Genomic DNA, 23,429 nt, shown 5'->3' on the forward strand with positions numbered 1-23,429 from the left:
CACGTTCAAASTAACGTGGAAACCCACGTGATCCTTATTTATTACACCAATCCAATGGACACTTTCAACCATGGGTGCTAGACAATTGGGTCCCCAAAGCGGCAATTTCATCCCCTTTAACCCCCAACATAAGTTTATCGAGCTTGAGACAACTCGAAAAACAATTTCTTTCGTAAATTTCTTAGTGATGGTCACGTTTCACGTGAGATGTTAGGTAACGCGAGGAAAATTCACAACCGCTTATTTCACACGTTTCGGCTTACATAAGTTGTTTTGATATGTTATTTCTATGCATGTGAACATTTCCAGTCCATGACAGTGAACGTGCATCGGCCCGTGAAGCGTAGGCACGTGTTTCAAACACGCTCACGCTAAAAATTCAAACTTGCCGCCTCAAAGCGCGTATAATTGGTTGCATAGCTTTAGCATATTTGACAGTTGACATTATTGTGATATTTTAGCGTCGGTTTATTTCACCAATTTTACACTATTTATTCATAAAATTCTACAAACTTTACTAAAGTAATGTACAATTTAGTTTTGTCATAACCCCAACTGTAGCTTGTAAGTCGCAAACCGTTTCTTTATTACGTGCAAAATGATGGGCTACGGCCCCAAAAAGGACGGAGGTCCTAACGTGAAATATTTCGAGTCGCCGGAAACCCTCGCAGCTCTCGAGCTTGTGAGGCAGTGGCTTCAGAAAAATGGCAAAAAGGTAGGTTTTGAATGTTAATTACTCTTCTATAGAGGTTATTTCAGTATCTTCAAGCCGAACCTGTCACTAATAAGAGTCTCTCCATGTTGGTTTTGCAATTGATGCAATTCCAGGAGGATTTTTTGGGCAAAAACGTGCAAAAACCGCCCATGATTAGAATCCCAGTGAGACATTTTCTGGATTTTAAGCCCGGGGGCTCCTTGTGCCACATGCTTTTGGCAGCGTACAAGTTTAAGAGCGAACATAATTGGCGTCGATTTGAAATACCAACAGGAAAAGTGAGTATTTTTTAAGACAATATTCCTCATGGGAAAACGTGTTTGTTTGTATCGTAGAGCACTGGCAAGTTGGAGCGCGTTTTCGAGATGTTGAAATGCATGGAAAAAGTTTTAGTCCAGAACAGGTTTTATACAGTTCCCTCTGTTTACATCCGGCCCGAAATCGACAAGAATCTCGCAGCGAAATTACGCGAAATTGTGTGTCGCAAAATGGCTCAAGTTGCCGAAACTGAAGAAATGGCCACTCACATTTGCTACCCCCCTGTGGACCCAGTGGAGGAAGAATACGGACGTCCTGTCTTCAAACGCGATAAGATGGTCATGATGCATTGGTACTACTTCCCGAATTCGTACGACGGCTGGATTAGTTTAGATATTTCTGGTGAAGGTTTAAGTAACGACGTCCCAAGTCCTAGAACGGAAGCATGGCGAGTATCCTGTTCTTGGTTGCTGGAAACCGATCATTATAACGAATGGATGGCAGAAGAAGACTATGAAGTAAACGAGTTGGGCCAGAAGAAGATTCACCCATTGCGAATGTCGGTCGAGGATGTTATGAACCCCTCAAATGATGACAGGTCAAAGAAGAAACAGAAGAGGAAACGATCACCTTCACCACCATCTAAAGGCGGGAAGCGTAAAAGTGGCCGAAGTCCGGCTATTGGGAAGAAACAAAGACCTGAAGACATGGAAACTGAAGACTTGACGAAAGATATGGAAGAGCCGACGCCCGAACCGAACATAGTCGAAGTTAACTCGTCAATGGCCAATCAGAACAGTAAAAAAGACCATGAATTGCAACCTTTGAAAGGCGGCTCAGTCACCGATCTTGAAGAAAATGAAGAAAGAGGTGAAGATTCGCAAACTGGCAAAAATAGCGATAGCAATACTCAAGATGATGGACAAGAAGATAACGTTACAGAACAAACCCATCATATTATAATACCGTCATATTCGGCTTGGTTTGACTATAATGCGATTCACGAAGTCGAGAAAAGAGCCCTCGCGGAGTTTTTCAATGGTCGAAATAAGTCGAAAACGCCGGAAATTTATCTCGCTTACCGGAATTTCATGATTGATACGTACAGATTAAACCCGACTGAATACATAACTAGTACAGCTTGTCGTCGAAATCTGGCAGGTGATGTTTGTGCCATTATGCGAGTCCACGCTTTCCTTGAACAATGGGGTTTGATTAATTATCAAGTCGACACTGATTCAAGACCCACACCCATGGGTCCACCACCAACTTCCCATTTCCATATTTTGTCAGACACTCCGTCGGGCCTTCAACCTGTGAATCCCCCAAAAACACAACAACCGAGTGCGGCAAAAACCCTACTGGACTTAGATCGGTCACAAGATATCAAAAAAGGAGACGGTAGCGAACAAATGAATAATTTCGGTTTAAAACTGGATCAATATGCGAAAAAACCGGCAGCATTGAGAAACAAAAGTGCAGCATCTTTGACTCGAGACTGGACCGAACAAGAAACACTTCTTTTATTAGAAGGCTTAGAGATGTATAAAGATGATTGGAATAAAGTTTGCGAGCACGTCGGCTCGAGGACTCAAGACGAGTGCATATTGCACTTTTTGCGTTTGCCTATAGAAGACCCATATTTGGAAGATCCGGACGCTGGGGGCGCTTTGGGGCCTTTGGCTTATCAGCCAATACCATTCAGCAAAGCTGGAAATCCTATTATGTCAACTGTTGCATTTCTAGCCTCGATTGTTGACCCTCGAGTCGCTGCGGCTGCAGCGAAATCAGCAATGATCGAATTTGCCAATATTAAAGATGAAGTCCCTGCGGCCGTAATGGACGCTCATTTGAAAAATGTCGAGGCGAGTTCAACCGAAGGCAAATATGATCCTGCTGCGAATCTAGCTTTGACTGGAATCGCAGGAACCGCACCCGAGAAAGAAGAAGAAGAAAAAATAAAGAAAGAACCAGAGAATAAAGAAGAAGAGAAAACCCAAGAAGAAAAGAAACCTGAACCTGAAAAAGAAGAGAAAGAAGATAAACCTGTTAAAAGTGAAACACCGAGCGAACCTGTCAAAACAGAAAAGCCTGAAGAACCGGAAAGAAAACCTGAAAGGACTGTTAAAGACAGCGAAATGCAGAGTGCGGCGGCAGCGGCATTGGCCGCTGCCGCAGTTAAAGCTAAACATTTGGCGGCCGTAGAAGAACGCAAGATTAAGTCTCTAGTTGCGTTGTTGGTTGAAACGCAAATGAAGAAATTAGAAATAAAATTGAGACACTTTGAGGAGTTGGAAACGACAATGGAACGCGAAAGAGAGGGTTTGGAGTATCAGAGACAGCAATTGATTACGGAAAGACAACAATTTCATTTAGAACAATTGAAAGCTGCAGAGTTTAGGGCGCGACAGCAGGCTCATCAGAGATTGCAGGCGGATCAAGGTCAGTGGGCGATGCAACAACCACAAATGACGCATTCGGCACCGCCCAGTGAAGGAGCACCGACTAATACGCCTACACCCCCAAGTCCACAAGCAGCAGCGGTGGCATCACCAGCAGCGCCGCATCATTTAGGATAGATAGGATAAGTAGTGGTAGGTCATAATGAAGGTATTAAATGAAAATCGTAATTTTATGATTTATTTTCTTTATATTGGGTTTTTATTTTTATTACATGTAGATCAGAAATCAGAGGTTCTTGTATTAAACATGTATAAAACATGGGTGTTTTTTTAATCGCACACAATAAAGCTAACATTTGTTTGGAACAATTTATTTTCGGCCTAATTAATTCAGATAGATTACAATGAACCTGGACTTAATTAAAAATAGGATTTTTATTTAATCGACGTAAATTTGTACATTTGTACATTTCTTTACAATACATGAAATCCACTTGCAAATCATAAATATACAGTCATAAAGGTACTGGAAACATTACGTTTTATTACTTGGTCAAATAGTCTTTGAACTAAGGTAAAAATGGTTATCTAACGTAAGATACAATTTTTTGACAATCATATAAAAACGTAACCAAAATGAAATAGAAAAAGACCCTAATAGTCAAGTAACTTACTCTCATTGGCTCTCTCCTCGGCTCGCGCCTTCATTCGCGTAATAAACGCGGCCCCTTTATTTTTCCTAAAGTTTTCATATGGATCGTTCAAATTACACCCTACACCTTTAAACTGATCTTGCCGATCGCGAACATCCCCCCCTGAGATAGGCGCATCGATTCCCTGCTCGTTAGCCCCCAAACCGCTRCCACCCCATCCCATTTTCCTCAACATTTGATGTCCCTTATTGGTCGAGTCGATTTCTTGTTTCTCATTCCGCACGAAACTTGGTGGAGCACTACTGAACCAAAAGCAATGATTTATTTTTACGAAAACTCGAATGTTTATACCTGAAACTTAGCAGCGTTGGAGGTGGTGATGGTGACCGCCTTATTGGCGACCTGGAAGGCGATCTAGAGACGCTTCTTCGCCTCCGACCACTCCTCGAGTGTCTCCGCCGTGGAGTCCGCGGACTTCTCGACCGCGACCTCGACTTGGACCTCGATTTCGAGCGACGCCTTTGTGGCGACGGCGATTTACTTGTGTATCGTCGTTTAGGTGGTGACGGTTCCTTCTCCATCGGTAGTACTATAGGACTCGGGCTTCTGGATTTCTCACGGAGGCCGGCGGCGATTTGCTCTTCTTTTTGACGTTTCGCATTGTTCTTTGCCTTGTAGTATTCATACAAACCTAGCTTTTCCCAACCTTCACTGTTTTTACAACGCACATTGTTTATAAGAGAAACGACACGTCAGCATAATTAGTTATAAAATATTTTTTGTATGTGTGTTATATCAAAGGAATATTTGAGACAATAATGTGACCTAATTGTCAAGTTTTACCTGTCTCGGGGCCGTTCGTGGCTGGGTAGTGAATAAAAGGCTTCCACAGCGGCCAGGAGACGATCACTAGGGGGCGCTGGTGGTGGCAACCTAATATCTTTAGGATCTAACGGTTTATATGATGTATCTTCCAACTAGAATAAGTGTGTCAAAAACTATTACATGGTCGGAAACACTCACAAAATCTAGTTTAAAAAATATGTACWTTCTGAGACATCGAACAAAATGGACACTCGGATTCACACTACACTTTCAACAGCTTCGAGAATCCATCAACGTCAAATGTCTCACTTTTCAAGCACGACAAACATTAATTTAAAACCACTGCATGGAATTTTGCTAAATTCGAATAATATTTTTGAAGCCAAGATTTTAAAAAGATGTGCTTCAAAATGCTATGACAAAATCAACTCGGATATGACTTTTAGCATAGCCAAGATGATTTTTAAGTCACGTATCAAAATTTCCCAGAAAACCCATCTAAAATAACAATAACCTGCACAAAACTCATACCTTGATCAGCGGCACCATGAGTCCAGCCGGCAAGTCGTAATAGGGCGCCGTCGGTACTAATTCCTCCACGACTGGCGGGTCAGGATTCGGAGCGAATCCAGGTGGTGGTTTAGAAAAATCGGGAAAAACTCCGGGAGGGGGGAAATATCCCGGAGGTGGTTGTGAGAACGGATTATCCATTCCATTCGTTGGTAAATTGGGAGACTGGCCGATCGGTGGCGGCGGATGCGTCGTTATATTCGGAGGCGGAATCGAGGGATTTATTGGAAGAAACTCATTCGCGGGTTGATTCGGCGGCGGTTGATGAAAATTCTGATTGGTTGGTTGCGTGCTGTTTTGTTGACTGAGATTTTGAATGGTTTGTTTTAAACTCGCTTGGATGGTTTCCAGTGGAATTATGTTGGTGTTTTGTATCGGGGGCGGTTGCTGTTGTGGCGGCGGCGGCTGTTGCTGCTGTTGTTCGATGTTTTGCTTCTGTTGTTGCAAATCGGCAATTTGCTGCATGGCGTGACACACGAAAGCTTGATGTTGCGCTTGGTAGTTATCATAAGTTTGTTTTGTCTGTTGAGCTAACGATCCAATTTCTGACGCATATTTCATCATTAAGTTAGACTGATATTGTTGATAACTTTGGGTTGGTTGACGCATTTTTTCGACGGTATTTGGGTCTAAATAATTAGCCTTAGATTCCCATAATTTTAATAGTTTTTCTAATTTTACTCGTTGTTCTTCTGTCGCGCTTATGTGGGCGTTACAAAACATTGGAACTACTACAGATTCTAAAGCTTCTTTGAGCTCATTCGCGTTTTTTCTCGCACTACGGGTATTTATTATTTATTACTGGTATACGAAAAAACTTATTGATAAACTTACCAATGATGTAAGAGGTCGTTAACTAGATAAATGACGTGCAATTTTTGCGAAAAAATGGACGCTTCTATTACTCTACAAACAAAATTACATTTATATCAAATACTAAAATATAATTACTACTTACTTTGTTAATAAACAGTGGACTATGCAATAAGCCTTCTCCTTACTGTTTGCATGTTGCAAAAACCACGACTTGCCGTTACTTATACTATCCTTTGTACAACTCTCAATAATAGGTTGCAAAATGTTATAAATGTCTTGTAAAATTATATCACAAGCTTCAGCCTCCTTTTGCAAAGCTGTAGCTTCACATTTAGCTACAATAGCTTCAGCTTGGGCTTGCTGTTGTTGCAATAACACCGTATGTTGAGCCGATAAATTCTGTTCACTTTGTTTGATCTGTTCCCTCAAACTGTCTTGCTGCATTGAAATTTGATCAATTTCTGAATTGTGCATTGTGGATGGTGAATTCCAGTTACTCGGACTGTTTTCCAAAATTCCTTGTTGTTTTAGAACTGAAACCATTTATTATCCCGGGCACATTGTAAAAAATCAACAAATAAATACCTGCTTGCTCTGTGGTGACTTTATACTGATAATAATTATAATACTCTCCTCCATACAAAAATTGAAACTTTGGATTGCCTTTTTGTTTGTTTTTGGTCATCTGTTCGAATTCGGGGCCATTTCTAGCAACAAATTGGGCGAGTTTGTCGATAATATTTCTTAATTCAGTATCTAACAACAAACATAACCTCAATCGAATCAGATTTGCAACGGAATGAAACCGGTATTTTCAAAAAATTGAAACACATACCTTGAGGCGGCTGAGGCAGATCCATTTTGACTCTACTTTAAAACATAGTTTATCTGAAAAAACGCAATAATTCGGTGAATATAAGATTATTTGAAAGTTGACAAAATGCTTGCCTAAAAAGTTTACGAACACTGACAAGCAGTGGGGCCAACATACTACTCACCACTTGTGACCGCAAAATAAGCCCCAAAGCCATCAATTTTCCAATTAGCATAGCCCTCAATTCATTATGTTAAATAAATAAGACAACGGGAATGAATTTGGGTGGAAATAATCAAATTTTTACAACTTGATCTGGTCAATGTTGGCGCCTTGCACGCGCCGATAATTTGAATTTTCAACTCATCACCCTGGAGATTATTAAGTCACAAATTTTTATCAATCATCTCATCAAAATCATCAAATAACTATTCATCATGTTAAAATTAGATATAATTGTTAACCCTACATTTTCCGAGCCACACATAACCGCGTCTGAACCTACAACAAAGGTCGGAAAGCAATGGAAATGGCCCTGGAGAATAAATATGCTGTCCGAGCCCCGAATGAGGATACRAAAATACATCCCACCGGTTCCTAAACCCTCCAAAGCACCTGAACCACTGGAACCTGGAATTGAATTCAGGAGTGATCACCTCGCCAGACCCCCAATCAGGTTTTAATTATACACATTAAATTATTTTTTACTTAATTAAACAATTTCAGATTGCTTAATGTGAATTTGGCGATGTACAAGAATCGAGGCTCAAAATATGCCAAAACTTTAGCCAAACTGATTGACAAATCTTGGGGCTCGATCTACAACTATTACCGCAAACAACTGAGAGACAGACGTCTTAAACGGCTGAGGTAATTTTCTATTAAAAGCAAAGCAAACACTCAATGTCTTTCCAGGCGAAAATTGGAGAAACTTAAAGCAAAGAAACCAAAAGGCAAATCGTTGGAAAAACTCCAAGCCATGAAACAAGAGCATTGGAATCGTATGGCCCAACCGAAGAAAATTCCCCTCCCCGAGAAACTTCCGAAGAAATGGAAACCTCTTGAAGACCTAATGGCCAACATTGATGTCCTTGCCGCCCCCAAAGAGTACCACATTGTGCCCCCACGAATCTTGGGAGTGGTGAACCCCAAAGCCCTAACATACGAAATCACTGAAGCCATCCAAAAGTTGTATCACATTCCCGAAAGACTGAAACGGCGCTCCGACGGATTACCACTCGGCTTCGTGAAAAGGTCAGCTCTAAGGGCCAAATGTACTGAAAGAATTGAGAAACTGGCCCAACCTTCGTTCAGTGCAAGGGAGGCTAAGAAACACGACGAGGACAAGTATGATCCTTGGGTCATTTCCCCCAACGCTTTGAAATATAAACCCACACCAAGAATCCTAGAATTGGCAAAGCCGACTGAAAGAGAATAGTTAGGTATTTACAATTTATTGATCTAAAGTTATGGACGCAAAAAACATTGTATAACAAAACAAGCAATTAAATTATTTCTCGCATGAAAATGGATATAAATAAAAATTACATCTAATCAGATAATAAAGATAAAATAACAATAAAACTGCAGGGGATCTAATGAAAAAACCTAATCGAAAAAGTGCCTAAAATAATTAAGTACTCAATATTAAAAACAATTATTTACAAAGTGTCTCACTAAAAAATAACTAAATCTAATTATAGAAAATATTAGATTTCAGTATACAGTCTACAATAAAAAATAGACTTGTATGTATATTTATAAATATGTAACAGTGTGGGAAATTCACAAATTAGCCAGTTTTCCGTCAATCCCAAATTTCCGTTGGAAAATTGTTCACTTCTGTCTGAATCTGTACAGGATTTCCGTCCACGTTGTAAGACAACCTTATTCGCATTTTTAAAGTGCTCTAAAAATTTCAAATTACTTGAGACAACCACAGGTAGGTATAGTTTTACCCTATTAGGATTTGTTACCCTCAACACTTGCGTAATTTGTCCGTTTGGACCCATAACGGTCCCAGAGGGCGACATCATTTGTAATTGGAATGTCTGAAAATTAATTTTCAAATAAGTCTCTACCAGTTTTTACTCACCTTAGGAACTGCCGCTTGGAATAAGAAATCGGTCATTGCCGATAACGTCTGATTTGCCGCGACCATATTTATCGTTAAAGTGTTACTATCTGGTACTTTTTCCAACGAGAAGCACATTTTCAACCCATCTTGATCATAAGCCGTAATGGTAGGCACGTCTTTTTCTTCAAACAATAAATTAGACAATTTCTGAAACATTATGCATCTACTCACCATTAACCGTCTTATCATTAGACAACAAATCTCCACCAATAAAATTCGAGTTCTGGTTAATTACAATAGGCAAACTCCCGTTATTATTTTCTACAATCAGTCCCAGATTCGTATCAGTAGGCGGTAGAGTTTGTAAGGCTGGCGTATCAATGTTATCCATTTCGTTAAACAAATCGAGTAAATCTACTTTGTTACTAGACGTAGTAATGGCAGGTTGTGGGGGTGTGGGGGCCGTGCCCCCGAAATCCACCAATAAATCTAACAAAGCGCTCTGCAAAACCACAATTAACTGACGCTAAAAACCCAATTAAAACACAAACCGAATCACTATTGACATGTTGAGGACTCTCCTCGGGCGTTTTCGAGTCGCTTTCGATATCCCCATTAGTGTGCGCGTCCCCTGTTTGTCTCACCACTTCCATTGGAGGCATACGTTCCAAAAGCGAAGGTCTTAAATGCGAATATTTGCCGAAAAATTGCGAAAACTCTACACCCCTCTGTTGCAACTCTATATGCAAGCTCGAACAGAAAGAACTTACGATTTGTTGAATTTTGCTGCAAAAAGAATGTCACAAAAGAACGTTTCGTAACGAAAAATCTTACTTTGTAGTCACTGTAAATCTAGTACTTAGTTTAGTGAGCGACATCAAAGCATATTGTTTGGTCACGGTTGTGTTTTGGGGTGACCACAGCAATTTTTGATAAAGTTCGATTACTTGTTCTTCAGTTGGTGGAGTTATTCCAGTGTCGTCGTCGATTGATGCTTGTAAAAGCTGATCTCCGTATTCCCCGATAGCCCAGACGGCCACTTGAATCAAGGGTTGTTTATCCATTAAATCCTCGGATAAAGCTTTGTATAGTTGCAAGGTCATATAAGGCTGCTGATTAGTGCTTTCTGATATTAATTGAATCGTTGAAGAAATAACGTCATCACGCACGTAGTTCCCAGCCTGTAATAACAGTGTCAATTAAGGTCCAAAGACTTCCATAATTGAATATTTGAATTGAATATAATAGATTTAATGAACTTCGATTTTTGTTCGTTTTAACTCAATTAAATTCAATAATAAGATGTTCATGTCTTGAACATCTCGAAAACAAAGCAATTAATTTTTTGTCGCAAACTTTCTTATTCAACATTTTCATAATTATTTCTACGAAACAAAGAATGAGAAAATATACTTAGTGCTTCCTGTTACAGAACATTAACTATTTAACTTCTTCTTCACAAAAACTTAAAAAATTTAAAAATTAGTGTCGTGTTCTTTGAAAAAACGTAAAATTTTACATTGCATTTTAAGTTTTGCGGCAGAGTTGCATACATGATTTTCTACTCACCCCAACTAGAACTTTGAGTAGCGTATCCAAATGCCARCTCTTATTCGGCGCGAACCTTTCCGCCGCCATCACAATGRTTGACGAGCAATGAGCCTTAAATTCCGGATCCGCTTTTTCCAAAAATGTTATCAATTCCTTCATCATAGTCCTAATATTCTGCGAATTGACCAAAGCAAATGACAACTCCATAGCCCTCCTCCTGATTGAAATATCCGGATCTTTCAAACATTCAAGAATTGTCGACCTGTGTCTCTGAACGGCCGAAGTATCAACATGTACAGTCCTCAACAACGTGTTCAAAGCCACYTAGCGAATATTCTTATCATTATTTAACAAAAACCGGCCTAGAATATTAACAGCGAGGACTCGTAAACCGCCTTCTGATTTTATATCCATTATCGAGAGAACAGTCTCGTAGAGAATCGTATTGCCGACATTTTTACTCGTTTCGGTGTTTGTTGCAACCTGGGCTAGAATATCGTTCATGGCCTCGGAGGCGTCGGCATCGTTGCGGCCCAAAACCCGCAAAAGTTTTAAGATTTTTACTTGGAGGAATGGATCGCTAACGCCAGACACGTCGTGGTCGGGGGAATAACCGGCCAAAATCAGGTTTTTAAGGATTCGGACGAGGTTGGGCACAATCTGAAAAAATCATCGTGTGGTGACACCTTTTTTTCGAATAGAACAATTTAATCTAAATACTACAAACAAAACAAGCTAAACTCAGGTTAGTTCAGTACCTAGCTAAGTTTTGAACGCGTTATAATAASACAGATAAAGCTAAGTCTTACAGTTCTTTGCTTTATTTCGAACTGAAAAAGAAAACGAAACAAATCAATTATTTACAAGCTAAATAAATAAATAATTTTTATGGCTAATAAAAAWTTTATTGTTTTAAAATTAAACTCAACCTGACAAAAAACTTATATTGCTCAATAAGCACACCCAAGGCTTATTGAACTCGTATTCTTTTAAAATGAAAAGTGCTTGATAAAAAAAAAGGCCAAAACACTGAAGCTCAATAAGAAAGAATCAATGAAGAGTTCAGTTATACATTTATATAATATTTTTCTCATCTACCAATAATCATATTAATCTCATTTGTTTTTCACCATTCAGGGCTAGCTTTAGTTATTAATTTTTTTGTCATATTAATTTATACACTTACTTTTTTGAAGTGGTTTAAGGTGTCTGGGCTATTTTCACACATTTCCGTAATGAGCGTAACCCCCGTAATCAGCACACCTAAAAAATTGTCTCAAAAAAGCCCAATTTGAGTTAAAAAACTCACCGTGATTTTTCTCAGATAGCAGACTTCTGGTGGCCGGTAAAAATATTTCCATGAGTTCAGGCACACGTTTAATAATTCGAAAAGCGCAAAGAGCCGCTTTTTTCCTAATGTAGGCGTTGGGCGATTTCATTAGTCGCTCCACTTCCCCCGCTAAATCACGTGCCATTTCTGGAGAAGCAATCGCTCCAAGAGTGCAAAGCGCCAACCCAACAACAAACTGTGTTGTTGAGTTCAGGTCACTGAAAATAACACGTTATTCTCTCATTTTTCACATCAAAGAAACCGACTTTTTGAGACAGTTTGTGATCAACAAATGCACGTCTTGTCGCTCGTCTAGTAGGAGCATCGCCCCTAAATACCCAATCCGTTTATCGGTAAARCTCGCACTCGCGATCAATTTCAGACACTCCAGTTGTCCAAAATGTGCCGGGTATCCAAGCATATGAATATAAAGCAGTTTGGCGATGTTGCGGCACCGCCAAACGGAGTCTTCTTCGCGAAATGTTGACCTAATATAAGCGCATTCTTTGTTGACGACGCTGCGTTCTTCAGCTGCAGTTCGAGCCGCCCGGATTTGTCTAATCAAGTCTCGCAATCGCATGGGAGTTGGCATTCGAACTGAAAGAGGGGTTTAAAAGGAGTTTTACAACCAAACTTCGAGCTAATTACCTCGTTCTATGGCCTCATTAACGGCTTGTTTGATTGTGGCCATGTTAAAAGCCGGATTGAACCTGAAATGAAGGGCTATTAGGGCACATTTAGCTCATTCGTGGGGGTTATTTACCCGTGTTCTGAAGCATTCATCTTTCAGTTTTTTTAGCACAGTGACACACAAAAACTTAATCAAACAGCAAACAACACATACACATAGGTCGTTTTCAAATAATTGTTATGTTCAAGAGGAATTATTTACAATGTTCACCTGTAATTTTTACACCTCACTTATTTGACAGGTGTCAGCAAAGTGTCAAAATTCACTCGATTAGGGGAAATAACGGCGATTTCTCACTTACTGCTCAACACAAATTCGGTTTAAATTAAAAAAGTGATTTAAGAACTGTTTTTCTTGTACAATGTTAGACCATCGCACTGGTTCAACTTTTTTGACAAGCAGACATTTGCAATATGGCCGGCTTGTGAGTGACGTCACACCTGTCGACGTCTCAAATAACGTTTAACGATTAAAACTCATTAAAATGGAATTTGTTATTCATTTATTGGTATTTTCCCTATTTTATTACATCAGTACACGACAATACAAAAAAAAACATAAGCTACAAAAAATGCCACCACAGTACTACAAAATACCAAAAACAGCGGTACACTTCCACAAAAGCTGCTGATTTTTTGATAAAACAGAAGCTTTTACCTTCGATTCAATTCAGGGGGTAAAACGCTCCACTCACTTTCATAATACGGGTACATTTTTCCCCAACTTTGACCAGTAACGTAAACACCTGTTCAGAAAGTGATAACTAAAAGATAAGACTTCACACAGTTATTTTATCTATTTTATTAGGTTTGTTGATTCACAGATTAGGAATAGTGTCATAAAAATCAATTTTCTTCTTGATTGCGTGCCGGTCTTATGAAACTGTTGCGTTTTATACAATCAACGAGCCACTTAATCCCTTCATCAACACCGTCACTGTAAAAAATACTAAATTTTGYWCTCAAAAACGTCGCTTTTTACCCAGTTAAGGCAGAGATAGGCATCACCATACAATCTCTCTTTCCAATTAAATGGGCGTTCTTATTAAATATTGGTTTAACCTCTCGCACTCCCATACATTCTGGAATATCTTGCTTATTTGCTAAAACGAGCAAAGGAACGCCACGCAGATTCTCATTGGCTATCATCTTATCTAAAACGCTATTAATTACAAAAGGAATGTTTAATTTGATACCACAAACCGAAAGTTTCTTTTGATTCATCAATCCTGTCTCTGTCTGACGAATCCACAATATAAATAATCGCATGAGACTCTGCATAATACTAAAACCAATCCCAAGTAACTCAACTAAACTAAGCACCAGCTTACCTTATCCCACAGTGACTGCAGCTCGGTTTGGCCCCCCAAATCCCAGAAATTCAGTCTTATGCCCGCAATCTCGATTTTTCCAATATTTAAACCTACTGTCGTAGTTATTTTACTCGGGTGTATCCCCGTGTAATTTTTTGTAAGTTTTGTTTTTGCCGCCTCCAGGTAAGTCTGAAAAAGTGAAAAAACAGTGATGTTGGTAACACTTCTTGGCATATTTACCGTTTTTCCGGCGTTATCGAGGCCGAGGATTAGGACACAATACTCGTCTTTTTGCACCAGATATTTGTAAAAACCGTGCAAAAGAGTGTACATTATTTTTAATTGAAATTAATTCCATTAATGAACAAACAAAACAAAACAGACGCCATCTTGACACTTTGCATTGTTGTGACAGTGGCGCCAACCGTAATTTGAATGTTGGGTCATCTAACAATAGGGGCAGGATGATCCAATGGTTATTTATAGAAGTTAGAATAAAATTGATATATTATAACGATTTTAATGTAATTATTTGGATTTCTGACCTTACTGATACACTCCCTTCTCATGTCTTGCTAAATCAGGGCTTGGGCTGTGTTTAGTTTCACTTCTTAAGTGGGTCCGCTTCTGTCCCATTCTTCGCGTAGTTGACCGTTCAGAAACTTAACCATGGCTTGTGGCAGCTTAAATTATTAATTTTTTGTGATTTTTGTTAATTTAAATCGTTATGGCTTCACTCAGAGTGAAAGAATTGTTGTGTTTGCTTTATTCAGCTTTGCTGTTTGTAAGTATCCCACTTTGTTGGTTTAGCTTAATTTAAGCCCTCCAAAATTAGATTTCAGGTGTCTTATTAATAGGTTTTTCTGTTGTACTTTTCTATAAAGTGATCCATCATTTTAAATTCATTCCCTCGAGTGCTATTGGCCCTTTCATTATCTACTTTTTGCTTGGGTTTGTTCACCTTTTTGTCACCTGGTTGGGAATTAAAGGACCATCTCGCGAACATGACATCCACATTATTTTGGTAACAAATCATAACACAAACCTCTGGGATATAAATAACTCAAAAAATTCCAGTTTATGGTAATTACTGTAATTTTATTGGTTGCGGAATGTGCAGTCGGAGTTTGGTCGATAATTCTRTGGGATGAAGTCGATGTCGAATCATTGCAATTAATGCAAAAATCCTTCAGTGATTTACTCAACAATGATTACGATAAAAAAGATTGGGCTCAAATGGAATCTGAGGTAATTTTAGACTCGACTTTTCACGCTGGCTTAATCACCGGCAGCGTGGCCGAGCGGTCTAAGGCGCTGGTTTTAGGCACCAGTCCGAAAGGGCGTGGGTTCGAATCCCACCGCTGTCATTACTTTTTTTTCCAGCTAAAATGTTGCGGTTACGATGGGGCCAAAGCCTACGAGAAAAAGAATGTTTTGCCGCTCTCGTGTTGCAACAGCGACCTGCAAAATTCCACTTGTACGCAAATATACCAAATGGGTTGTCAAAAACCACTAGCCAGCTATGCGAAGATTTTATTGATTGATGGCGCCATCATGGGTTTCTCATGTTGCGTATTTCAAGCTCTGGGTGTGTTTCTTTTTTACACATTTTTAAGAGCTTTAAAAGCCGAACGTGCGGCAAGAGCCCAGAGAAGGCTTGCCATGCAGAGGAGGGTGTCTCAGGAGAATGGGAGTGCTAACCCCACTCCGTCATCTCCACCACCCCCAACTTCGGCCTAATGAGATTTTATATAAATTTACAATTTTTATAAGGTTTTTTAAAGCACAAACGTGCCTTATTTGCCTAACAGAATACGTACTTAATTTGCACTTTATGACAATGTTTTCTTTTGTACTTTTTATATTTTATTTTGTTTTTTGGATAAATAAAAKTACCACTTRAATTGTGTTTACTATTTTGCTTACTTAAGGAATGCTGGAGAATAAACATACCAGTTAAAAAATCCTACCCCACTTCACAAAAAGTGGACATTTTTATATCCTATTGCTAAAAACTACTGAAGATACACAAATCAGTTTCACCCTGTGTCCTCATTCCGCAGCTTAATAAGCACATAACCTAAACAATTCGTTTTAACAATAAAATAAATATTTTAAAATTGAAAATACTTTTTTGTAGAATCGTTTACTCCATATGCTAAAAAAAATTAAAACAAATGGGGACACAGACTGTTTAAAAAATAAATTAAATGCAATTTTGACGCTAATTAATTCACTAATCAAAAAACACCAACAGCCAGACATTTTGGAGCTTCTTCTGAGCAAAATAATACACTGAAAAACAGTTTCATCGTTTTTACGATGGGAAACCCGCTGGTGGTTGCCCGGGCACTGAATATTGGGGTCTAAAGTTGGCAAAGTTCGCCGCCGCCGCCGCAAATCCAGGCAGATTACCCGCATTGAAACCGGGCGGGAATTGACTCATCACTTGTGCTATAACAAGACAAAATTAACAAATTAAAACAAAAATTTTCCTACTATAAGTTTTGCTAAATATGTATATAATATTTGAATACTGACCTGTTGTTTGGCTATTACTCGACGACGTGGCCGCCAACCTGGACAGAATACTCCTCTCGGACATCTGCAACCTCTGTGCAACCGGCGGAATCCTAGCCAAAGTGGCCGGCAACCTCGACACGTCCGACTTCATATCACTCAACAACTCCTCCAACTGATTCAAGACTTTGTGCAAAACGGCGTTAGCCGGCTTATTTCCTGCCAAACTCTCTTTGCTCAAATGCTGATGCGATTCAGCCAAACACTCAACTTCAGCGAATCTCGCATTCAATGACATGGCCGGATGATTCGGATCCTGAGTCAGATTCAAATACGCAGCTCGTCTCAACTGCTCCTCAATCACTAACGCTTGTTCCAGAAGCTTGAATCGACGCGCAAGGAATTTGTTTTTAATTTCGAGGAAGTTACCTTTACCCACGTCCATTTTGAAGGGTTCATTGATGACGGCGAAACGGGCGTCAGCTTGGATATCTTGCCAGCGGCCGTAACCGTGGGTTACTATGCCAGAGAGGAGCCAGTAGTCGTGACGGCGGTGCCAGATTTCATATTCACGACCTGGAGTAGCGGCTTTTTCCTCATTCAGCCATAAAGTGTGAAGTTCAGTAAAACCACCATCGGCGATGTTAAACATAAAACGTTTCTTCGCATCGTCGACATCGTTACCATCTTTCTCCTTCTTCTCTTTCGGTTTTTCTTTCTCCTTATCTTTATCTTTATCCTCTGGGGTTTCTACAGCTTCCTCTTCTTTCTTTTCAGCCGGTTTCGGCTTGTCATCTTTTTTCTCACCCTCTTCAACTTTAACTTCTTTCACTTCTTCATCTTCTTTCGTTGGTTCCTTACTTGCAGCTTCACTTTCTTCCTTCTCCCCGGATTCTTCTTGCTTTTCAACCGTTTCCGATTTAATTTCTTCAGTCTTAGCCTCCGGATTTTGTTCAGTTTCACTAGTCTCAGCCGTCTTTACTGACTCGCTCTCTTTCTCTTTCGCCGGTTCTTCAGGCGTACTCTCCTTCTCTTTTTCTTTCTCCTCACCGTCGGTTTTCACTTCTTTCTCCTTCTCATCACTTTCTTCCTTTCCTTTCTCTGCTTCATCCTTAACCGGTGCCGGACTAGCAGCTGCACTAGTCGCTGGTGTAGCACTAGTACTAGTAGTAGCACTTTTGGGTGTTTCTGCTTCATTCGACTTATTCTGATCCATTATCGTCTTTTTGATAACTTCCGGCATGCTATATTCCCCATTAATATGCTCAAARTCCTGCACTTTCTTACGTATCAAAGACATTACACCAATTCTGGTCAAGACATGCTGTCTACTCAAACCTTCTCTTGGAACTCCATCAGCAAAAGTATCAGCATTATCAGCCCCAGGTTCACACAYATGTCGCATAAATAGTGATACATAAGCTTTGAAATTCTTCTCAGATTTGCCACGCAAATCTCTGACCAGCCATTGCGAATTGAAGGCGTCTTGTGGAGGCATACCGTATCGCATGATAGCGTTAAGGAATGCCTTTCGTTGGCGGGCATTAAACCCAAGAACCTCAATATTGCCTCCAACGCGGGCAAGAAGCGGCGGTAATGGTCTATCACGTTCATCTTTACGTTCCATTCGTCTTCTACTACGACGATTGAGGTCACCTTCATTCTTCTCATCAAAATCATCATCTTCTTTATCTTCATCAGACCCGGCCGAAAAGTCTGAATTATAATCAGAAAGATTCTCCTGCCACGTAGAATCTTCACGTGTGTCAGTTGTCATGCCGCCATCATTGTAGTTAACTTGTTTTCGGACACGTTTGCCTTTACCCAATGTACGAGCGATATCTTCCTGTTGTTGTTCGTAGTGGTGACGTAATAGCTTAATCCAATAAGCCGGATCTGTATTTTCCGCCTCTTGTTTAATAATCTCAGTATCGAGTTCTTCTTCATTGTCACCTTCTTTTGTTACGTAGCTAGCAACTTTGAATGAACTCAAATACTCATTCGCCCAATTTTCCTTCTGCTCGATACCCTCCTTAGTACGATCTAGTAATTCGTTAACTGCTTTATCGTCATAATGAATTGCTTCATCTTCTTTCCCTTCATCCTCTTTGAACAATTCTTCCGTACCAAACCGAAGGATATCGTCCAATTCTTGTTTGGTGAAATTCGCACCTTTGCCCCCCATTCCCGGTCTTACGACCAAGTGAGTCAACATCATTTTCCTCTTTGCGACTTGTGTGACCCTCTCTTCGACACTATTCCTGGTCACAAATCGATAAATCATCACTTTATTCGCTTGGCCGATACGATGGGCGCGTGAAAAGGCTTGAATGTCATTGTGTGGGTTCCAATCCGAATCATAAATGATAACAGTATCGGCCGTAGCTAAATTAATACCCAAACCGCCCGCTCGAGTTGAGAGCAAAAATACGAATTGTTGGGCACCGGGGGCGTTGAAACGGTCAATAGCTTCCTGTCGGGAACTTCCAGTGATTGCGCCATCTATACGCTCGTATTTGTAACCTTCACCTTCAAGAAAGTCTTCCAAAATGTCCAACATTTTCGTCATCTGTGAGAAAATCAAAACACGATGGCCTTGTTCGCGCAAAATTCGCAACATTTTTGCCAACAAAACCAACTTTCCGGAAGCTTTAATCAAACTTTGAATATCGTAGCCGCCATTTGGACCAATAGGGGCCTCTTCTGCAGCGACGGGGAACAAATAAGGGTGATTACAACATTTTTTCAAATCCATCATAATGTTTAGGAGGGAGACAGATTGGCCGCCCCCTTTCGGATTCAAAGCTTCGTAATTACGAGTCAAAATATACTTGTAGTACTTCTTTTGCATTGGCGATAATTCAACACGAACGATAAATTCGGACTTTGACGGCATATTCTTCAAGACGTCGGCTTTCAAACGACGCAACATATGAGGTCCTAAAAGTTCATGTAATTTTTTTACTTGTTCTTCTTTCGAAATATCGGCGAATTCGTTTTGGAAAGTAGCGAGATCGTTGAATTTCTGACTGTTGAGGAAGTTTAGCAAATGGAATAACTCTTCGAGATTATTTTGGAGTGGTGTTCCAGTAAGGAGAAGTTTGTATTGGATATTGTAGCTATTTAATAGTCGGAAAAATTTTGATTGGTTGCTTTTTAATCTGTGGGCCTCGTCGACGACAAGTACAGCCCATTCGATTGAGCCAAGACAAGTCGCATCGATTGAAATCAATTCGTAACTTGTGAGTAAAACGTTGAATTTTATCGAACTGGCTTTTACGCGGGATATTCGACCGCTTTTGCTTACGTTTTCTTCAAAGCTGAATTCGTTTTCACGGATGACCGCTCGAGAGTCTTTATCGCCTGTAAAGAGAAAAAATTAATAAAACAAAATAAAAACAAGTAAAATGTCTATAACATACCGACATATGTGATAACATAAAAATCGGGAGCCCACGTTTCAAATTCTCTCTCCCAATTAATGATGGTCGACAAGGGTACACTAACCAAAAACGGTCCCTTGCAGTGTCCTTCCTTGTACAAAGAATACAAGAAAGTGATGGTTTGGATGGTTTTACCCAAACCCATCTCATCGGCCAAAATGGTATCAATACCTTGACCCCAGGAATATCTCAACCAATTGAGACCTTCAAGTTGGTAATTGTGCAATTGCATGCCGCTTTCATCCAAGTAATTCGGTTGTTTATCGAGTTTTTTCTTCAAATCGGTAATTGGTTTTTCTGGAGGCGGTGTATAGCGACGTGCAGTGGTTCGATCTTCGTCATCCATCAACTCCCTTGTTTTCGATTTCTTCCCTTTTTTCCCTTTACCCTTACTTCCGACGTTTTGTTGGGTACACGCCGCTCGCAAATCCATGTAATACTCGATGGCTTGTTTRAAGCCTACAATTTCATCGTTTTCTTCCTCCCAAGTGGCTTGATCGTACGATAATTCTCTCCATTTGACRAAATAGAGGGTACGACCGTCTCTCATCTGGCGATGATTGATGATGCGGTGCACCACCAACCATTCGGGTTTAATACCGTATCGGTAAAATCGCTCCTCGAGCTCAGCATCTTTATAGTCACATCCTAGACTTAGTAGGCGTTTTGAACGTTGGTCCATTTCATCCAAACTTTCCTCTAGTTTTGGAGGTTCCTCCATGTCATATTTTCGGACGAAATTTCGATACAATAACGGATGGTTCACTTCGATTTGAAGCTCTGAGACCCAACTGCAATGCCAATGAGAGTAATCCATCCATTTGACAAAAAACTCGCGATGCCGCTTCCGTTTTTTATTTTTTCCGTTTTGGTCCTTGTCAGCTTCGTTTCCATTTGAATTTTGGTCCTCAACCCACCTCCAGGTAAACAACTTCGCAATTTTACCCTTCAAAGGTGCACAACTACACCTGGGACATTTCCAATCACCATCAGGAATCTCCACCAATGGCGGATTCAAACAATGCGTATGATAGGCCGAAGGACACGAATCACAGCACAGTAACTCTCCGCCATCTTTACAAATCCTGCAAAACTCRTGATGCTCATCATCGTCCTGCTCAGCAGGACCCTCGTTTTCGCAATGAGGACAACTCCATTTTCCCTCAGGAGTATCCTCAAGTTCTGGATCAAGACACACCAAATGGTACGCTCTCGGACAGGTGTCACAAAGGATAATTTCGCCCCCTTGTTGGCAAACCTCGCAGTAATCTTGATGCTCGTAGTGTTCTTCTTCAGGTTTGCCGCCGGCTTTCTTGCCTTTCTTCTTTTTAGCTTTGTTACCGAATTTCGTTTTAGCCTTTCGACGGGGTTGTGGTGGACCGTCATCCACGTTTTCAGAAGGACCGGCCTCTTCCCCGGCTGCGGGTGCGGCGGCTGCGGCAGCATTGGCTTTACGTTCYTCGGCTTCTTGTAACATCTGCTCGAATTCGGCATCGGAGTCGCGATCAGAACCGGCGCCGCTACCATCGCCTTCTTCTTCCTGTGGAGAAAGTGAAGAAATATAGTTTTTAATCGACATAAACAAACAACCACAATAAAAATGTTGCAGAAAAATTAAAAAAAAAAAAAACAAATTGACAGGTATCTTTCAAGACGTGATATTTARAATTTTTTTTATTAAAACAACACATTATGGCACTGACCGTATTTATTACTTTAGTATTAAAAAATTCAATCTGTTTTGCAAACACAAATTCCAGACTGCATAACTACAATATGTTGATAAAAACCTTCACACTGCATAACTATAATCTGTTAATAAAAACCTTGAAACATTCTATACTTACAGTGTTTGTAGAAGCGAYAAACCAATTTTTTTATTATTAAATTATGAGAAATAAGTTATCACATTGTAAGATTAATTTTYTTTAGAATGGAGTAATTAATTTATATATTTTTTGTGTATACGCTCCCGAAAACAGCTGTTTTAGGGACTCATTTGAGTCCCTAAAATGAGTCTTTTCCGGACTCAATAAAATAGTACGCAAAATGGTTATTTTAGGTACTCAGTCAACAAACAAGCTGTATCAAGTACGCAAAATAGGGTTTTAAGGAATGAATCGTAATTAATGACGAGGCGACGTAGGAGCCGAGTCTTTAATGAGAGGAGTCACCTAAAACCTTTTGCGTACGTGGAGCATACAAGTTTTTTTTATTAAAARTCCCAAAACACGAATTCACACATCTTAGGGCCTGTTTTATAATCGAATTAAAGAMAAAAATGTTGGTTTAGATTGTGAAATTTTTGTCAACAAGTCCATTCGAATCAGCACATTCTAAACCAACATTAATTTTAAAGTTCCTTTAATTTTATTATGAAACTGGACCTTACTAGAGTTCCTATATTTGAAGAGTTGGGACATTGAACATCAAACCGAGCCAATTTTGTATTATGTGGATAAGGTATATACGTTCTATCTTTTTTCATTAAAATTTTTCGTAGCAACTAATGTCAAGTTTATTTCAAAAATTATTTTAAGGTTATAAATTTTGTCGCATTGACAAATTGATATAATTTTACGTCAGATTTGGTCAGGGACGTAGGAGATAAATGGACATTGAGATGCGGCCAGACAGGAAAAAATTATGTGTACACAGTGGGTTGTATACAGCATTTACCATGAGTAATAAAAACTTGAGTGTTTCCAGAAAACGTTTTAAAACCTGAAACTTACGAAATAAGTAGACTTGACCTGACCTAACGTAGATAAAATAAAACACTCCAAACAACGGAATAATGGTCCTTGATCATGTGAAAGCTTCACCTTTGTTTTTGATAAATTTTACTTTTGGGGCCCACACTCCAGTTGACTAGTTTTAAAGAGGTTCCACGTGTCTTACACTGTCTCCTGCARTGGAGCAACGTGGCACAGAAAACAACTTACAGTTTTTTTTATGTATTAACACAATAGGACCCKGCAGATTTGGTCATAATGACAGAGGACAGAGGTCAGTTTTTAATTGACAAATTAATTWGACTWTTTGTTAAATTTTGCCGAAACGCCACTGATTTGTATCCAATTTTATTGTTATTATACGTCAGCCGACGTATATAAAAGAAAAATATGAAAACTGACATTCAGTGTCCCAACTCTTCTAATATATTATTTTTTAGTCCGCAAAAACTGTTTTTGGGGACTGAGTACCTTAAATAACCGTTTTGCGTACTATTTTATTGAGTCCGGAAGACTTATTTTAGGGACTCAAATGAGTCCCTAAAACAGCTGTTTTCGGGAGCGTATTAAAAAAAAAGAGTTTTTCCGGACTAAAAAATTAAATTGGTCACTATGGTGGCGAAATTTTTTTAATTAATAAGAGTTGTGAATTCGTGTTTTGGGAGCTTTAACAAAAAAATGTTTGTAACACGTACCTAAAACGTTTTTGCGGACTCA

General features: G+C 39.6%; 6 protein-coding genes and 1 non-coding gene across 11 annotated transcripts in view; 4 read left to right on the plus strand and 3 right to left on the minus strand.

The window, feature by feature from the left end:
- Positions 1-423: 423 nt before the first annotated feature.
- Positions 424-3,741, plus strand: LOC123014225 (SWI/SNF complex subunit SMARCC2). The gene is made up of 3 exons (XM_044413213.1): positions 424-715; positions 760-993; positions 1,051-3,741. The coding sequence occupies exons 1-3, from the start codon at positions 599-601 to the stop codon at positions 3,550-3,552; spliced, it is 2,853 nt and encodes a 950-aa protein (XP_044269148.1). The 5' UTR covers positions 424-598; the 3' UTR covers positions 3,553-3,741.
- Positions 3,600-14,796, minus strand: LOC123010654. Its single transcript, XM_044407726.1, is given in 26 exon segments — positions 3,600-4,330; positions 4,380-4,739; positions 4,872-5,005; positions 5,385-6,201; positions 6,258-6,329; positions 6,382-6,772; positions 6,825-6,995; positions 7,075-7,106; positions 7,539-7,683; positions 8,112-8,209; positions 8,252-8,477; positions 8,981-9,104; positions 9,149-9,312; positions 9,362-9,632; positions 9,682-9,916; positions 9,965-10,311; positions 10,700-11,341; positions 11,868-11,944; positions 11,991-12,229; positions 12,278-12,608; positions 12,660-12,721; positions 13,552-13,638; positions 13,684-13,855; positions 13,905-13,986; positions 14,033-14,203; positions 14,255-14,796. Coding segments are annotated over 26 exon segments (5,844 nt in total). The 5' UTR covers positions 14,348-14,796; the 3' UTR covers positions 3,600-4,029.
- Positions 7,411-8,581, plus strand: LOC123014246. Its single transcript, XM_044413269.1, has 3 exons — positions 7,411-7,729; positions 7,780-7,923; positions 7,969-8,581. Exons 1-3 carry the CDS (start codon positions 7,491-7,493, stop codon positions 8,489-8,491), a joined length of 906 nt encoding a protein of 301 aa, XP_044269204.1. The 5' UTR covers positions 7,411-7,490; the 3' UTR covers positions 8,492-8,581.
- On the minus strand, positions 8,486-13,561 carry LOC123014230 (AP-1 complex subunit gamma-1). 4 transcript variants are annotated; one of them, XM_044413229.1, is given in 12 exon segments: positions 8,486-8,962; positions 9,012-9,104; positions 9,149-9,312; positions 9,362-9,632; positions 9,682-9,916; positions 9,965-10,311; positions 10,700-11,341; positions 11,868-11,944; positions 11,991-12,229; positions 12,278-12,608; positions 12,660-12,721; positions 13,360-13,561. In XM_044413229.1, coding segments are annotated over 12 exon segments (2,619 nt in total). In that variant the 5' UTR covers positions 13,416-13,561; the 3' UTR covers positions 8,486-8,860.
- Positions 14,621-15,923, plus strand: LOC123014265 (leukocyte surface antigen CD53-like). The gene is made up of 4 exons (XM_044413293.1): positions 14,621-14,798; positions 14,850-15,038; positions 15,092-15,262; positions 15,398-15,923. Exons 1-4 carry the CDS (start codon positions 14,742-14,744, stop codon positions 15,752-15,754), a joined length of 774 nt encoding a protein of 257 aa, XP_044269228.1. The 5' UTR covers positions 14,621-14,741; the 3' UTR covers positions 15,755-15,923.
- Positions 15,302-15,381, plus strand: Trnal-uag. Its single transcript has one exon. It is a non-coding gene; the product is annotated as a tRNA-Leu (tRNA).
- The window catches only part of LOC123014211 (chromodomain-helicase-DNA-binding protein Mi-2 homolog), a 10,301-nt gene continuing 2,788 nt past the window's right edge, over positions 15,917-23,429 (minus strand). For both annotated transcript variants that reach the window (XM_044413201.1, XM_044413193.1), the window contains exons 6-8: positions 19,957-21,517; positions 16,556-19,897; positions 15,917-16,468 (exon numbers count right to left, since the gene is read on the minus strand). In XM_044413201.1, the coding sequence (XP_044269136.1) occupies positions 16,332-16,468; positions 16,556-19,897; positions 19,957-21,517 (5,040 nt within the window). In that variant the 3' untranslated portion in view covers positions 15,917-16,331. The remainder of the gene's footprint in view (positions 16,469-16,555; positions 19,898-19,956; positions 21,518-23,429) is intronic.

This window comes from Tribolium madens, unplaced genomic scaffold (genome assembly GCF_015345945.1).
Source record: "Tribolium madens isolate multiple individuals breed KSU strain unplaced genomic scaffold, Tmad_KSU_1.1 Scaffold_19;HRSCAF=116;Tcas5.2_LG9, whole genome shotgun sequence".
Classification (NCBI taxonomy): Eukaryota; Metazoa; Arthropoda; class Insecta; order Coleoptera; family Tenebrionidae; genus Tribolium; species Tribolium madens.